Source organism: Barbus barbus (genome assembly GCF_936440315.1).
Source record: "Barbus barbus genome assembly, chromosome: 20".
NCBI classification, from domain to species: Eukaryota; Metazoa; Chordata; class Actinopteri; order Cypriniformes; family Cyprinidae; genus Barbus; species Barbus barbus.
The window spans coordinates 25,846,297-25,865,038 of record NC_136748.1 but is presented as its reverse complement, the minus strand read 5'-3'; the positions used below and the strand labels follow the sequence as shown (position 1 = coordinate 25,865,038).

The 18,742-nt window shown below is 34.4% G+C and overlaps 1 protein-coding gene across 1 annotated transcript in view; it reads right to left on the bottom strand.

Annotated features, from left to right (window-relative positions):
- The window catches only part of LOC306885965 (histone-lysine N-methyltransferase SMYD3-like), a 164,958-nt gene that overhangs the window by 126,844 nt on the left and 19,372 nt on the right, over window positions 1–18,742 (bottom strand). Inside the window, exons 2-5 of the mRNA XM_079442802.1 lie at window positions 10,197–10,260; window positions 7,780–7,887; window positions 7,604–7,661; window positions 2,325–2,461 (exon numbers count right to left, since the gene is read on the bottom strand). Coding sequence (XP_079298928.1) covers window positions 2,325–2,461; window positions 7,604–7,661; window positions 7,780–7,887; window positions 10,197–10,260 — 367 coding nt within the window. The remainder of the gene's footprint in view (window positions 1–2,324; window positions 2,462–7,603; window positions 7,662–7,779; window positions 7,888–10,196; window positions 10,261–18,742) is intronic.

Below are 18,742 nucleotides of genomic sequence, written 5' to 3'. Positions count from 1 at the left end.
TTTGGAACTTTCACTGCATGCAAGGGATAAATTTTGAATATTATAAGAGAATTAGTTTCAGCAATTAATTTCAGCAAATGGCACAGAATATCGGTCTGATTTGAAATGGAAATCATTTTTGGACCACGGCTGCTTGTTTTCACGCTGGTTAATTGATTCGGCGATGGGCAGGGTGTTGGTTTAACGCAGCTGAACATGTTTGTAATGCTAAAGACGAAGCGCCGGGCCAAGAGCCGACTCTCGCGAGCTGAGGCAATGCAGAACAGGGAGATTTATCAGCAGTCAGGGTCAAAACCAGCACACTTCTTCCAGTGTTTGCACATTTGTTTTCCACCCACACCTAAAATCAAATATTCATCCAGGAGTTAACTGCATCACATTAATGAAGCGTAGAACAATGAAAGAATGTATGAGAGAGAAAAAGTTAAGACAAAAGCCCAGCTTCCTCCTCAAGATAAAAAATGATCCATCGTAAAACTAGGTAATGTGTGTAAATTGTTCAATAATTAACGATACATACATACATAATCTATATACGTATATACATTTATGTATATGTATATGTGTGTGTGTGTGTAAAATTTATATATACTGTATGTATGTATATATAGTATATACATACACACACACACACATACATACATATAAAACATAAAAATACTAAAACTTTAACAAAAATTAAAATAAAAGAAATTAAACTATAAATAAAAACTAAAATAGTATCTGAGTGATATTAAAAATACACTGAAGCCATCTACCCATACTAAGGGCTACCAAACCAAGCATAACACAACCTTAAATAAAATAAAATAAAAAAATAAAATAATTATAGAGCATCTGTCATTATTTAAAACTGACTTTAAATAATAGAATTATTACTATTATTATTACTACTACTATTTAGAAATGTAAAACTTTTAATTAAATAATACATTTTTATTTTTTTTATAGAAGACTAACATATAAAACAGTTCTAATCAAACAGTACAGTTTAGCAGACATTCAAAGACATCTTTAGCTAATGACTGTGGTGTTTCCTTGAGGTGTGTTATGTGGAGCAGTCGGTTCAGGTCATGTATCTGGGTCAGATCCGTATCAGCCTGCTGCTGCCCGCAGGTCTACATGACATAATCTAGAGCAGAGATGCTGAGAATGATGATTACTGAATAAGAGACAGATTCACATTATGGCAACACGATTCATATGCGAGTCCTGGTGCACGTCCTCTCCATCGCATCCATGCTGATGTTTCTTTACCTCATACGTCTGACAGAAAATATCACAACTCAATCCATCACCTCACTTCTGACATGCTTTTCAATCTCCAGTCTCTATTCAATAAATGACTTGCATGAGAGACAGACTGATAACCCGCGCATTAAATTCCATAGATTTACCACAAAATCTCCTTGAGAGATTCTATTAGAGGCATTGAGTCGAGTGCAAAGCAATACATTGGCCCCAAATAGTATTTCTAAATCATTTTTGACAATATTTCACCAAAATCAAAAAAATCGAGGTCAGCAAATGCAAAAGTGCATTGGACGCTCTTAATTCGAGCATCTGTGCATGTTTTGCATAACTCGAGACTTGCACTGCTGTGGTGTTTAGTGTTGGATTAGAAATGCTTATCAAATCCACATTTGGGTCTTTGATGCTTAATAAGAGAAAGATGGCTGCTGGCTGTCTCTCATATAAAACAGGCGTTTGTGTTCACATGCAACAGGCATTTGTTTGTCCCGGGCCAGATGCGCAACCCTTTCTGTGTTTACATGCAATCCTGAAGAGAAGATGACTGTGTTCGCTCTGAAACGCATCTTTCACTCGACGTGTTCACAATTACAGCACAGAGTGACGGGCGGTAAACAAGCAAATAAAATCTTCTCTCACAGGAATCCAAACAAGCCTTCTCACTGACACATCTGTAAATAAACTAGTACATTAGCATGCACCTCAGGCGTCCACGAAGGAAATTATGGGATGGGCCTCTTGGGATGCGAATTGTCAGGAATGTATCGATTCTGGATGTGATTCTACTTAATGATTCCACTGAACTGAATCTTTTTGGACTATTTTCTGGAACTTAAAATGAAATTCAACCTTGAACAAGAAATAACTTCATTTAGGTTCTACGAACAACTTGTTATGAGGAGAAAAGACAAAAAATATCAGCATGAGTTCACAGCAGGTGATGTGAGGACGGGGTGATAACCGAGCGGCGCGGTATGTGCTTGATGTGACGCTGACTCCATTCACAACGCTGCGTGAGATCTGAGAGCGCGACCCCTGCCGACTGCCGTAGATGACAATGAAAGGACACTTACTCTGGCGAGGAGGCTGATGGGGTCGAGGCCAGGCGGAAGCTGAGACAGATCGTGGTTCTCCTCACCAAGATAAACCTGCAGCGTCGTGCAGAGGTGCCCCAGGCCTTCTTTCTTCTCCTCGCTCATGTCTGCAAGATCTGCACACACAGAACACAGCGCTTTCAACATTCGACAACAGCGATACATATGAATGATTCTGCTAACAAGCAAAACATGTGTTCTCATCCTCTTTCAAAATAAATATTATAACTAGTGTTGTGATGATATGTTTCTAAAAACATATTACTATCTTATTAAATCAGAGTATTACTATAGTATAGCACATGAGCAAAATTATGGTATTAACATGATATATGTGTAAAAAAAAAAAGTAAACAAGGTACTATTATACATTCAAACACATTTCACCATGGTACATATATATATAAACAACAAACAAGGTAAATGTCCAAAAAAGGGCTATTACTGTGATACATATCTAAAAAACAAAAAAACAAGGTATTACCATGGTACCTAACTAAAATCATAGTGATACAGTATATAATATTTTTGAAATGGTACATATCTAAAAAAACAAAAAAACAAAAGCAAACAAGATAATATCACATGTTCATAAACATGGTATTATCTTTGTAAATGTTCAAAAATGTGGTACTGCTATGGTATATTTCTACAAAACACTGTATTAATATGGTAATTGTCTAAAAAGATGTGGCATTACTAATGTTACGTCTCTAGAAAATGTGGTATTACCATATACAATATGCATAAAAAAAAGGTACTGCCATTATGTATTACTGGTTTTGAAGTATAATGAAATCAGTGTTGCCATTGTTAATTAAATCAAACTATTAAAAATCATTTTCATAACTGAAATAAAGCAGTTTAAGCTGAAGTAGTAAAATAGCTAAAACTGAAATAAATTTGAAGCTAAATAGAAATATATATATTAAAAAAAACGAAGGCACATATGAAAATTTAAACTAAAATTAAAATGAAAACTCAAAAAAAGTAAATAAAAGCTAATGGAACATTTGACATAAAACTATAATTGAACATTTATAATGGATTTTTTCTTCATAGTTTATTACCATTTTGTTATTACCTCTTTATTATTAATGTTTTATTTTATATTAATGTAATATTTCATTTTATTACCTTAAATTATTTGTATGTCTGCACTATGTCTGTACTTTCTGCACTGGCAGCTCCTAGCACCAAGAAGAATTATTATACTTTGCAATAAAGCTCTCTGATTCTGAATACCACGCAAATACATGAATATGGCAATACATATTTGTATGGTATTGTACAATATTGTATAATTGTAATGGAAACCATGTCCAAAAGATATGATAGTCCCAAAGTTCCACCTACCAAACTTGGGTATTTTAAGGTTATTAGTTTCAATGAAAATGTATCATGCTTGTAGCTGTTCATAAATTACACAGGGTGCAGTAATAAATAACGTCAAGACTAGAAAAACAAAAAACAGAATTAAACCTAATTTACCTGAAAAAAGTTCACATACTATGTTATCGGTGACAGTGGCATATAAAACAGCATGCAGATGTAAACAATACAGAGCTGAACCAACACAAGCTGTGAAAAAGACTAATGATGATCAACTAGGATGAAGCACAAAAGAGCTGAAACGTACAATAAGAAACCAGAGGAGGATAAAGGCTTGTGTGTGTGTTTGTTTTCACCTGTTGGTGTGTGTTTAGCCAATGAAGATGAATCAAAAAGCATTTTTGCATGTCTCATTAAGTGCATGTTTAGACAGGTTTGTATTTTCTGGCTGTACCAGTAAAATGGATGTCCAATTACTGTAGCACAAGAGTGTGCATTTGGAAGTATAACTCTGGATGTGTGATTTCAGCTTTGCCAAATATATGGGCTTTTTCATTAACCCTCCTGCTCTGATTCATTTCCTCCAAAAGCACCATCAATGAAGTTCAGTGTGTTCACTGCTGCTGCGGCAGATAGAGCGAACACTTGACCCGCGGCTACAGCTCACGGATCGTATCTCTTGCTCTCTCACACACACACACACATTCAACATCATAAACACAGACACTCACTAACTCTGAAACCTCTCCTGAGAATAAAATAACAGGCTGGGTGGCAGACGGATCTACACACTTCCCACTTCTCAGAAGCATGAGAGATTGAACGTGTGTGGAAGAATTATGAGCCTGAAGCAGGTGTCGATCTCCTTAAAGGGCCAGTTCACCTCTAAATAAAGATTTTGTGATCATTTACACATCTTTATGTTGCTCCAAACCTTTCTGTGGAACAAAAAAAATAAGATATTTTTCTATTTATAATCTGCTTTTTTCCATACAATACATATCCTGTATGAATAGGGACTGGCTCTAGAACTCCAAAAATACACTACAAAAGCATCAGAAAAAATGTCAATAGGATTTGTATTTATGTTGCTTTATGTGACTGTAAAGTTGCTATAATAATGCTTGAACTTTGAAATAGGTCTCAGATCTGATTTGCACTTGCTTTTAATTAAAAAATGCAGCTTTTAGATGTTTTGCCAGCTTTGATGAGATTAGCTGGGTTTCCATGCATTTTTATGCATGTTTTGGCACATCAGAAAAAAATACTGAATGGGAAAACATTATGCAAGTAGAATTGACCCAAGTATGGTGTCCCATACTCAGAATTTGTGCTCTGCATTTAACCCATCCAAGTACACACCCGGAGCAGTGGGCAGCCAATGCTGCGGGGCCCCGCGAGCAGTTGGGGGTTCGGTGCCTTGCTCAAGGGTCTCACATCGTGGTATTGAAGGTGGAGTCAATACTGACAATTCCTGCCAGACCTGAGACTTGAACCCACGACCTTCGGGTCCAAGGCCGACTCTCTATCCATGAGGACACGACTGCACCCCAAAATGCCAAAACGGCATATGCACACTTGAGGTTTATTTTATATATATATATATATATATATATATGTATATATATGTATGTGTGTGTGTCTATATATATATTTATTTATTTTAATTCAGTTCAGCACTTTCACTCAAATGTGTAAGGTCAGTTAATTTTTTTTTTTAATTCTTAACAAATGTAAGCTGAAAACATGCATCGCAAAACTATAAAGTATAGCACAACTGTTTTCAACATTGATAATAACAAGAAAAGTTTCCCAAGCACCAAATCAGCATAATGATTTCTGAAGAATCATGTGCAAAATGATACTGAAAATCCAGTTTTGCCATCACAGGAATAAATTACATTGTAAAATATTTCTACAATTTAAAATACCTATATTTCTATATATACTGTGTAACTGTATTTTTTATCAAATTAATGCAGCCTCTGAAAGTGCAATGACTTCAATGTCTTAATGTCTCATGACCACTTCCAACTGACATAAAAAAAACCTGTTGTGTCAATATTTGGGTGAACGATTCCTTTAATTTCTGCAATTTTGCACGTCTCATTTGCTACCATTAAACTGTAATGTATACAGTATAAAAGGATTAAATTCCATATCAGCCACTGAGAAACCCATCGTTTGACCACCAGCTGAATCACTCTTCTGTGAAACACTCTTCTGTTTGTCTAAAGGAACTGGTCTACATATGAATCTAGATGTAAAAAAGAGGAGCTGATGGATTTCCTGAAATAATACATGAGCTGAAGAGACCTTCATATTGAGGTGAGAGCAAGTGGTGTCTCATAAGGCCATTAGTGTGATGAGAAAGCACAAGTTCAGAAGGGGCGCTGACTGCTTGTTTAAGGACCATCGGCGGGATTACCTCTCTAATGGCTGCACATTACTTATGACTGAATAGAAAAGAGTCAGGCCAAAGAGAAGTCCAAGGCTCTTTGTGACAAATAGCCAATTACTTTTGAAAAGCCGGGGGCCGCGGGGCTGGTTTTACAGAGGGTCCGCACCAAGAAAGAGAGGAAAATTCATAATGGTACAATAAACTCCAGCCAGGATCTGACATTTATTCACCTTCCATCATAGGAAATCTAATCTCAACCTCACAGGATAAGTTAGTGCTTTTTACTGCCGTTCATAACTTTTTATAAAGCAAAAAAAGTCAGGTTTTTGATACGAAAATGGACATTTCTGTGAAACCTGAAAGGCAACGTTCAAAATGGGATTTTTGGACAATATCGGCATACATCCTTATAATTTCTTAGCAATATTGAGTTAAAGCAACTTGAAATGAAGACCAGAAATTATTTTTCATTACATAATATTGGCAATACATAAATATGAAAGCCAAGAGTGATGCCTTATTACTGGATTAAATTTGGATCAGGTTTATTTTTTTACACAAATAAAGTTTAGTACACAACAAACTAACACTTAAAAAAAAAAAAAAAATCACTCAGAAATTGTTTGTAAAATGTACATACAAATGAAAAAATGGCAAGTAACACATTGAATTAAACAAGAAATTTTAAAGCACAAAAACTGATTTAGTATTTTCTTGTAAAACATACTCCAATAATCTCTGTTTAATTTACAACTTTTTTTTTATTTTTATTTTTTTTTATGGTGAATTAGAACACATTTTGTATTTCCTTGAAGAAAAAAACTCCTCAAACCAATCTAAGCTGTTTGCTGGTCTGAGATGGTGTAAGTTAGCTCTTCGTTGGTTTAAGTTGGTCTCTCCCAGCCTGGCCAAGCTGCTATTTAGCTGGTTGATTAGCTGGTCTGAGCAGCTGAAAATTGCCCAAAACCACTCTAAAACCAACTAGTTTTCGCAGTTGTAGGATGTTTTTCAACATTAAGATATTTTTAGGATGCAATTTTTTTAAGATGTTTTACATTTTTGTTTGATTTTTTTTTTTTTACAATTTATTTGTTTTTGTTTTTTTTTTACTTTTTGTATGAATTTTTTCCCCCTTTTTAACACCATGTCAGCTTCAATGGTTATGCTCATGGCAAGAGCCAGATTTAGTAATTCAAAATTAAAACTAACTGTTTAACATATTCATATTTAAAAAACAAACAAACAATTAAATAGATTTGGATTTACTTGATTATAAAACTTTTTTTAATAAAAAAAAATGTTTTCAGAATTTGTGTCATTCCTGATTAGTCATCATAAAATGATTAGATTTATCTATTTATTTTTTTATTGTCCAGGATGTATTATCAAGATCTCACTTTCCCTAAAATCCAGTCCTGGATGCTTATTGGTCAACAACGCGTTGCCGTCGTGCTAAAATACACTATATAGTGACATCCACTTGCTTTGTGTCAGTATATTGCAATACAATTAAACACAAACTTACGTGACTGGTGCTCGGCTATCGAGTACAGCTCCTCTTGGTCACTTTCTGATTGGCTAAGCTGGAAAGAGACAGAATGGGTGTAACAATCTCAAGCCCTGTGGCAGTTTTAAATGCAAAACCCTCTTTGAACGGGTCTGAAGTCCTCCTGATACGGCAGGTGTTCTGATGTCGCATACCAGTTTGAAAATGATCCTCGCCACCAGGCGGACGGAGTCGGTGGGGATCCGTGGCTGGAGGCGCTTGAGGCATTTGCATTCCCTCTTGTGATCGGGCCATGCTTGCTTCTGAAGGGTGAAGATGAGCATAAAGCAGAGAAGAGATTTCACAAACAAATAAATATGATGAAGTTACACATCTTCAATCAGAACGTGCTTTCTGCGTGTGGTCTCCCTTTAGAGGGAATTATGATGAAAGGCCACAATTACAGAAAGAACTTGACAACCATGAGTGCCTGGAGAGAACGGCGCTGGTTTGAGAGTGACAGCTTTGCTATTTTTATGCAGCGTGGCGTCTAGTTTTGAAAGATTGGATGTTCATGAACTGCAAAGACTTCCTCAAAGCATGTGACAGACACATTAAAGAGATATTTCACTCCAAAAATTAATTCTGTCATGATTTACACCTCACCTAATTTCCAAACCTGCATGACTTTCTTTCTTCTGTGGTTAGCAGAACGCTCATGCTGCTCTTTAAAACAGCATAAAAGTACATAAGGAAGGACAAAGTCCTAGCCATTATGACCCTTCTGAAGTTTAACGATATCTTTGTGTGAGGAACAGAACAATATTTAATAAGTTATTGACTGAAAACCCAGATTTTGAGCAATGAGATCTGAAAACTACAGCAGAAAGGACCTTTTTCAAGTGAATATGAACTTAAAATTTGGCCTGTTCCTCTCACAAAGCTGTGAGAACATAGTGCATGGGTTGTATGGACTAGTTTTATAGAGTTTCCTTTGTCATGTTCACACATAACCACTTTCCTTATACAGACATGAGCCAGGATTTTTTTTTTTTTTAAATTTTTAGAATAATTTAATAAAATTTCTATATATATAGACCTTTAACCCTATAAAGTCTACCATACACGGCAATTTCTAATGCCTTTAAATTATCAACATCTTGCTGAAAAAAGCTTTGTACACAAGCTTCTGTATACATTCTGTCAGCTGATTGATATTTTATACATTTTAGCAAGTAAAAGGCCTAATTCTAAAAATAGAATGTCTCTTTGCTGATTTTTTATAAAAGAAACATCAGAATAAATGCTATATTGTTAGTAATATTTCAAGATGAACACTTACTGGACTGTGCATTATACTTACTTGCACATCTACTAATCATTATTTTAAAAAAATGTTAAAATGTGAGATTTGAGAAATTTGCAAAGTTTTTCCCCCCACAGTAAAGCTTCAATCTTAAAATTAAGCATTTGCAGTAAATATCATGTTGTTATAACAAATTACTGGAAGATATAGAGTGACAACTGATACTTATATTCATGTTATGTAATTAGTCTGTTTGAGTGTTATAAACATCTTACTGGTTTACATCACAGCTATCAGAATTGCATCTTATCTTTTGGCCATATAAATATAAGCAGCTGCACCAAATTTGTGCTCATATTTTTTTTTTTTACTCGATATTTCATATGTCAGGCTTTACAGGTTTAAAAGACCTGTGAATGTGAACGTGTTTCACAGGTGTATGGCTCCAAGCACCAAATACTTCTGATGGAAAGTCACACTGGACCTCATGCAGGAGTTTCCGATAACTGCCGGCTCCAAAAAAAAAAAAAACCTGGAAAATTGTAATGACATTATACAGAGATCTGATAGACAGTGAAATTCCACATAAAGCAAAATGATTATTAAATTCCACAGGACACAGCCATGACATTTAAAAACCAGAACTCTATAGTTTTCCATTCTGCCACAGAAGCCTGCAAATAATATTTGATATTAATAGCACAAATTTAATGCAATTAAGAGTGTCACTGATTTAAGATGTGTTTGTTTAATATTATGTATTTTAAAAGTAAAATTGACTTCATGTTTTATGTGTGAAATCGTGATTTCTGAACACAGTTTTTATACCACATTATTGTTCTATTACATGAATGTGCTACTGAATATAATCTATTCAAAAAAGTGAAATATTAAAATAGATGCTAAAAAATCTATTTAAAACAATGGTATGTAGCTTGTCAAATATTTAACAATGCATACATTTTTCCAAGTAATTATTCTAGTAAACAGTCTAAATAACTAAATACGAAATATGAAAAAAATATTTTAAGGAGTAAGTAGTTTTCTCTGCTCAGCTTTATTAGGTTGCTTTTACATTGCAAGGCCTAAATAAATTAAAATAAAAACTAATTAAACTAAAAAAAATTACATTAAATTAAATAATAAAATAAAATATGCTGATATGTTGTTGATATGACAGGAATATTCATCTCATGTGAGTGGATATCACTTTAAGCATTTGTCAAAAGCACTAGGTGCAAAAACTGAATGTAATCTTTCCACTGAAATAAGACCTCATCATAAGCTTGTCTGTAAAGCTCTCTGATGTGTGTGAAGAGCTCTTACCTGACACTGAACACTGCAGTACAGGGCCGTCTTACATTGAGAACATCTCGACAGACTTTCACCTCTGTTAAGAATAAAGGAGACAGAATTAACATCAGCCTCAGAGCTTTGTGTATTTCTCAAGAAACTACATCCTCAGGCTGAAGAGGAGAAAGTCTGGTTTGATTTACAAGGCTTATAATGAAGCATTCCTGCCCTGACTAAACATCACTTGCTTTAAAGTATATGTCTAATGACCACCTTTGCTTTGGGGCTTAGTCTATAACATGTAAGCTTGAAGTGAGGAATGTGGTTAACATGCAGAGATCAGATGCATAGAACAGACTGAACACAAAAGGTCAAGGTATCTCTATAAAACTTCAAATTATCTGTTTAAAATGAGTTTAATGAACTGATGTTGTGTTTAAACATGCATAAGAGTCACGCATATTACACACTAGTGAGTGCATAGTTAAGTCTCAGCTTTATTTGTTACAGTTTTGTTACAGCAATAATTGAATTAATGCATTCAATTTCAAATGATTCGTAACCTTTCCTGTGCTGCATATGTTGTGATGTTTCCCATGGATACTAACCATCAAAACACTAAAAAGTGTGTGTTTGTCTCCCTCCGCCCTTATCAAATTTTAAAAAAAAAAACTTTGTACAACATGTAAGAAATGATCTAGCTTCGGTTTTGTCCACTGGCTGATAGTCTTAGTTTGTGACAGGCTGATACATATCTTGCTGCTGTTGTGATCATTTTGGAATTTTCCCCTAAAATGTGACTTCTTTTTTCTGCATTTGGTAATGCCATCACTGCATTTCCGATGCTGCTGGAATTTCACAGCTCTCTTTTGAATATTAATTAATAGTGGGTATTGTCCTAATTCAGCTCTGCACAAGTTGTTTGGGGTTGCTCTGTTAACTTTTAAGATGTTTTTACAAATTTGGGAGTGCATAATTTCAATGTCTTCTTTTTCCCATTTAGAGAAATCTTGGGTTTTTAGAGGTCCCCATATCTCACTGCCATATAGTGCAATTGGTTTGATTATAGCTTTTAGGATTTTTAGCAAGGTTTGAATTGGAATTTCATACTGAATTGTATTTTTGATCATGTAGACTCTCAGTGCCTTTGCTTTCAGTGCATTCACAGCCAGATTGAAGTTTCCCGTTGAGCTGATTTTTAGTCCCAGATAGGTGTATTCATGGGTGTGTTGGAGGACCTGGTTTCCTGCTCTGAAAGTGGATTTATTTTCCTTACACCTTGAAAAATCATTATTTTTGTTTTTGTTAGATTCATTTTAAGAGCCCATGAGGAGCTGTTGTAGTCCCTCTTTTGTTTTTGACAGAATGACTAAATCATCTGCAAAGAGGAGACATTTGATTTCTGATTCAGTGAGGGTTGAGTCAGTTAGTCGAATTGTTTAGTTCTTTGGCCAATTAATTTATATAAACATAAAACAGAATGGGGCTCCATGGGCAACCTTGTCTAACTCCTCGTCGTTGAGAGAACAATTATGTTTGTTTGTTCCCTATTTTTACAGCACATGTATTGTTTTTATACATGGTGCCGATTAGATCTAAAGTTTTCCCTCCTTTCTCTCCCTTCGCCCTTATCTATATTGCTTCTTCCTGAGTGAATATAATCACAGGGAGTTTAGTATGAAATAGCACCAGATTCATCTTCTCGCCAGATGATGTGATTTTTGAACAGGCCCTTGACAAATCACTTCAGAGAGATTTTTAGTGTCAATCTCCTAAAAGACACTGAAGAGTGTCAGGCACAGATTATAGTGCAGGCCTGAGTTCTATACGAATGGGCCCTTTGACCCCTTCCTATAGGTTATAACATTTTTACTCTTTTACTATGTGTAATATATACACACAGTGGTGGTTTTATTATTAGAACACTAGTATTTTGACCAGATCAAAAATGTTTTTAAGTCAGTTACTGTATTTCTATCTTTTACTGTAGTGTGTCAGTAGAAATATCAGTTTATATTTCCAAACATTCATTTTGCCATTAATTGTAATAATCCAGTGAGATTTTTGTCTGACAGCAGCCAGTGCTCCACACAGAGATCTGATCTCATCATCATCCAGTCTGTCTGGAATGACATGAAGAAACAGAACAAACTGAGACAGACTAAATCCAGAAGAACTGTGGCAACGTCTCCAAGATGCTTCAAGAGTCCTAACTGCAAAGCTACAGTGCTGTTAAAAGTTTTAGGCACTTGTGTAAAAATGCTGTAAAATTAGAATTTTCTTTATCAATTAACCTCTATTAACTAAATTAACATTTGGTGTGACCATCCTTTGCGTTTAAAGCAGCTTTTGCCCTAAATATAATATATATTAATTAAATATGTGTGTATGTATATGTATATTTATATGTGTATGTAATATAAATATAAATATACATATACCTATACATCTACATATACACACATATTTTTTAAAGCTAACATCATAATGTATGATCTTAAAAATATTTTAGACTTTGGAGGGCCGTTTGACTTTTGCCATCAAAAGATGATTTTGGGAAGGTTTTTTAACATTTGTTTCTTATTTATATGGTTCCACCATGTTTGCTGATTTTCAGCGTTTTATAGGCTATTTAAACTTTGTGTAAGTTATTTGTTATTTTATATTAGGTCTATAGCATAGTGTATTTGTATCTGTTTTGTTAATAAGTTAAACATTAATGTAAGTGAGTTTGTCGTACTGTTTTGTTGTTGTCAATTCAATCAATTGATGTCGAATTGCTGCTAATTTTTTTGCATTTACAAGCTATTTAAAAGCGAGGAAAAGAGGGAAAGCTCTAATGAGCATAGTTTCTCCCGCCTATCAGACTTTAAGTGCACGTGGGATGCCAGATTTAACAATAAACGAGTGCAACTGACAATGTTAGCCAATGAGCCTTGCAGTGCAAAGTGATGAGTTGTTTTATCCATGTTTAATATGTCTCTGGTCATAGAGCTTTTTAGATGGAGGACGAGGCTTTTTTGATAGTGTAGAATCTGCGATCTCTGACCCAGTTTGTTTGCTGGCTTCAATGGTTGCAATACTCTGTATTTTCCACCAACTGGCAACCCGGGGTGTTGAAATCCTATTGGGTAAACTGGCAGTGCGTGGAACCACGCATCAGACAAAAACAAAAACAGACATTCCGATAGAGAATGCATATATTAGCATTGTTTTTTTGGAGAAACAGGTATGTGAACTTAAATATCTGCAAACATATTATGGTATTTTTATGCTTAAGTAGAGTCAAACAATTAGCCTACATACAGCACCTTTAATTTTAAAAAAGAAGAAGAAATTGTGTGTTTAATTTTTCCCTCTGCTGTACCGAAAATGTACCAAAACGTAAAAAAAAAGGTATGTACCGAACCGTCATTTTTGTGTACCATTACGCCCCTGCAATCTACAGTGGCGGCATTCACAGACAAATAACTGAATGCTTTCTAGCATCGTGCCATGATCTCCAGAACCCTTATGAGATCCAGAAGAGTGTAGGAATCTGGGCTGTGTACTATCATGATCAGACGTCCATGCCTGTGGGTATCTGCTGATTTTACTTTGAAAGAAAGAACTGCATAACATTATGAAAAAAACTAAATGTGCAGACACACAAACAAAGAGAAACACGCTGAACTGAAGACGTTTTCAGAACAACAATCATGCAAAGCCAAGGTCATGTTATGAAAATAAATCATTCAGGCTTTATTAGAATTCTGAACTGACGGTTCCAGTCTTCACTCAGAAAATGCTAGTAAATTTCACAAACAATTACAAAGAAAGAAACAGCATGTAACACACTGAATTAAATGTGAAATTTGAAGTAGAAAGACTTGTAACATATCCAGTAATCTATGCTTGAGTATGTTTTAAACTTCAGAAAAATCATTTTTTACAGTGTGGAGTTTATTAACTGGAATTGCAAGTCACGCTGGTCATGTAATCTCCAAGTGGTGTAACCTGAAAGAAAGAGTGACCTTCACTTTTTTTTGGCCATTCCTATGACTGTAGTTTCATATCATTTGATTCAACATCATTTTGCCAAATTTGCATGTTTATCAAATACTTTTACTACAATGTGTGCAATAATGACTTACTGCAACTTTAATTAGAGGGAGATTTCTTAGGAAAGTACAGTTAGCTTAACAAAGCAAGAAATAATAGCTAGACAGATGATGAAACAATAAGAAATACTAAACCTTTGCTTCAACTGGAGATTAAAGTGTTGTATGGGCCTGTGGGCTCCTATGAAAAATGCTGATGCTTGAGAAGGTACGAGTCATTGGTCGTAATGGAATACACAGAGTCTGCTGCTGTCCAAAACTAAAGCACAGGCCGTAAGTCACAGCACAACACTACGGCAGCAGAGCAGCCATAAAGCTGCCCTCATTACTGCACACAGGATATGACAGACAGAGAACGCATCATGATCTCCACTGGACACACTTAAACTCAGATAAAACTAAACAAAACAGCTGATCTGAATGTGCAGCTATTCCTTGATTTGGGAAAAGCTAAACAAAGTACAAGTAGTATTATTACATTAACATAAATTAAAATAAAGAAGTATTATTAAAATATTTTCAATAAAATATATAGATTTTATTTCTGGATTTGGACAAATTTTGAACTATTATTATTATTATTATTAAAATATTTTATATTATTATAACTACATTTAAATACATTTAAAAAATAAAGCAGTATTATTAAAGTATTATAAATTCAATTAAATTTGGATTTGGGAAAACTTACATGAACTAGTATTATTAAAATAAAGTTAAATAATATAGTATTAATAAAATAAAATAAATTCTTTCATTTCTAGATTTGGGAAAATTTAAAGGAAATTGAGTAAAATAGAGTAGTATTATTAAAAAAAATAAAAAAATAAAAATAAAAAAAAATAAAATTAAATTAAATTAAATACAATTAAATAAAATAAAATAAAATAGAATAGCTAGCTGCTGAGCTGAATGCGCAGCTATTTCTGGATATGAGAAAGGTTATGAGTTTTTAATGGTCTGACTCGAATCTGCTATAAAAGCAGGCACTTGTATTCCTCAGAGTATTGATTCTGAGATACAGACAGTAAGTGTTTCCCTGCAGATAAGAACCGGCCAGAAAAGCAGCATTCTCACATAGCACTCTAATACAGCAATACACTGCAGAGCCGAGACTGATCTACAGATTCATAAAACCATGATTAATATCTATGCAAATTTGGCAAGGTTCGGGAATTTAATAATTGCCATATGTGTGGACTGTCCAAGGCAGTGAGAAAGAGCCAGGCCTTTAATAATGATACAAAATGTCAAATGATAATATGTCTTAAATATGTCATCAAACAACCACTGATTCAATCTCACTGAATTCCTGGTAAGAGCTGTTCTCAATATCCTCATTTCTCCAAACGATGAATCAGATCTTTTTCCCCTCTAATAATACGCATACAATTTTAGCCCCAGCATGTACACTAATGTTTTATTAAACCATTTTATCTAGGATATAATTATTCTGAATTGACACTCATTACCAAATTATAACACATCTGCCAGATCATTTAGTTAACCGATTCACTTTTCACTAAACTAACTGCAGCAATTGTTCACAACAAAAATTAGATAATACATTTTGTGATTGCACAAAAGCAGTAGCAGCTGTACGGCTAATGACAACTCCAACAGTTAACAGAACAATTTATTATTATTATGGGTTTTAAGTCACAGAATGATGCATCTTTTACCCACAAATCAAACAAAAGCCTATTCCCTAAAGGTCCGGGAGAGCAGGATTTGAAGGCTCAAAGTGTGATAGAGAAACACTGCGCTCCAGTGGCCAGACGTTCACGAATTCAGCAAAAAGACGCAGAATCAGCAGGCCAACGGTCCTTACATGAAACCATGAAATGAAAAAACATTTGACTTTTCATTAGCAACAGACAAATATCCTGAGGCAGATCTCTTTAGATCAAAACCAGCAGAGGAACGGAATCACAGCGGCATCCGCAGGGAGTCAAAAATCAGATTATCCCTACGGCTAATGTCTAATCGGATTTCTATATGTGGCCGAACACAAAACAAGGTTTCCTCATTTAAAAAATTTACAATAATTCCACGTAAAAATGGCATCGTAACATAATAAGCAAATTAACACGAGGGCTGCAAAAATGCTTTTTCAGTTTCCATGTCCACACACAAACCTATCCTGGAATGAGTCCCTGACACACACCGAGAGAGCTATTATTAGACAGAAAGACGAGCGTCCGGACCAGAACCAGAGCAGCAGTCAACACCAGAGGATGAGACAGACAAACACACCTCTCTATCTGAGCCTTTAAGAGAACAGGAACACACACTCTCACTGACCAATTAGACCGTTTACCTTCACCGGACAGACTCAGCTCTTCAAAGCCTGTCAGACAACACCTCTATAAATGCCACTTTAATTAGGAAGAAAAAGAGGGAAAATGGAAAAGAATAACGAGAGAATGGTAAAGACGTAAAGACCTTGTGAAATATATTATGTTTATAGCATAAAGTTAATAGCCTATTCAAAAGTGAGTATTACTGTAGTGAACAAACTACTGTAATGAAAAAAATAGCTGTATTATAGCCTACTAAGTATATATATACACATATATATATACACATTATATATATATATATATATATATATATATATATATATATATATACACACACACACACACGCACACATATATAATTTTCAGAAAAAGTCCATTTAAATTCACAAATACAGTAAATAAATAAAATTACATTTGATAAAAAAAGTTACAAATATATTTTTGTTACACTTTATAACATGCATTTCTGGATTTAACTCATTTTAATGTTCTTTAATTTATTAATTTATTTTTGTAGATCATAATATAATTATTTGGAAATATGAAATAATTTTATTCCAAAGCTAGCAACCAGCAACGACCATTTAGTTACCACCAACATCATGCTAGCATCAGATTATGGAGTCAAAACAATGCCGCATATATTTGAAAGGAAAAGGGAAGGGAAGTGGTGTGTGGCCAAGTATGGTGACCCATACTCAGAATTAGTGCTCTGCATTTAACCCATCCAAGTGTACACACAGTAGTGAACATACACCTGGAGCAGTGGGCAGCCAATGCTGCGCGCCCAGGGAGCAGTTGGGGGTTCGGTGCCTTGCTCAAGTCTTTTTCACAGTTTCACCTAATTAATTATTAATTTGTTTAGTTATATGATTTATAATTTGAATAAGAGAACAACACCAATAAACTTGGGGTAATCAAATTTTTTTTTAGATTTTTTGATTCAGGAATAAAAAAGCAACACAGTAGCAAACCATAAACGATAAACAATTGCAAAACAAAAATTAATAATTAATCCAAAGTTGGAACATTTATGAGTAGAGGAATAAACATCTAAAACATCTTCATTTGAACGTGCATAATACGTACAATGACAGCGCAATAATAAGGGAATTATGCGTAAATTTGTCCCGATGGCGCTTATAGGTATAAATGGCCCATTTTTATTCTGGTTTTATCTAAACAATTTTTTTTTAGTGGATTGTAAATAACACAATTTTAGTAAAAGTCAATGACTGTAAGACTTGGATATTTTTTTGTTGAAAATATATTATGTAGCCTAATATAATAATTTAATAATGTAATATATATATTTTTAATTTATAATTAATTCAATATAAAATATTATTAAATATATCTCTGGATAATACAACTCTGATAATCCCAGATTGCTATGGACACGCGGGTTTGTTTACCCATTAATATCTCATGGCCATGACAAAACTAAACCAAGAAGACTCAAGCTTCGTTTTTTAAATCTTCCAGTGACAGTCATTTCTTAATTTATGCCAGGAGTTATGTAAATGAAAAACGAAGTCGAGATCGATATGAAGCTTGAGTCTTAATGATGTATACCCTGACAGCACACATACATCTCAGAGACGTCTATTTGATGTCTGCATTTACATCTGCAAGACATATTTTTTAGGGTGTTTGCTCATCTGCAATATGTCTATAGGACGTTTCCTTTTAGATGTCAAGTAGACGTCTATTAGATGTCTTTAAGATGTTTATGATTTAGAATGTATGTAAAACTGACACCTGAAAGACATCTGCCAGACGTTTGTAGACAGCAGATGCTTTCCAGATCAAGAGATCTTTAATGATATCTTGCAGACGTACGTGTGCTATCTGGGTAGTTTATGAAGTTAACTGCATTCTTTTACATTAAAACTAGCAGTAGCTCTGAACTAATGTGCGCTGGCGTCCTCCCACAGGTTAAGAGATTTTAAACAAGCACTGTAAATACTCATTTAGTTAACCAAATGAAACACATTTTAATGCTATAAAAGGGAGACTTGACTGAAACGCAATAAAAAAGCAGCATTGCGAATAAATTAGTAGATATGGCCATGGAAAATATGTTTAGCAAAATCATTGCTTTTGCTCTGTTTCATTTATATTTTGCAGTTCTTTATTTTTATTTGCAAAACTTCTTTTTATCTCACAATACTTC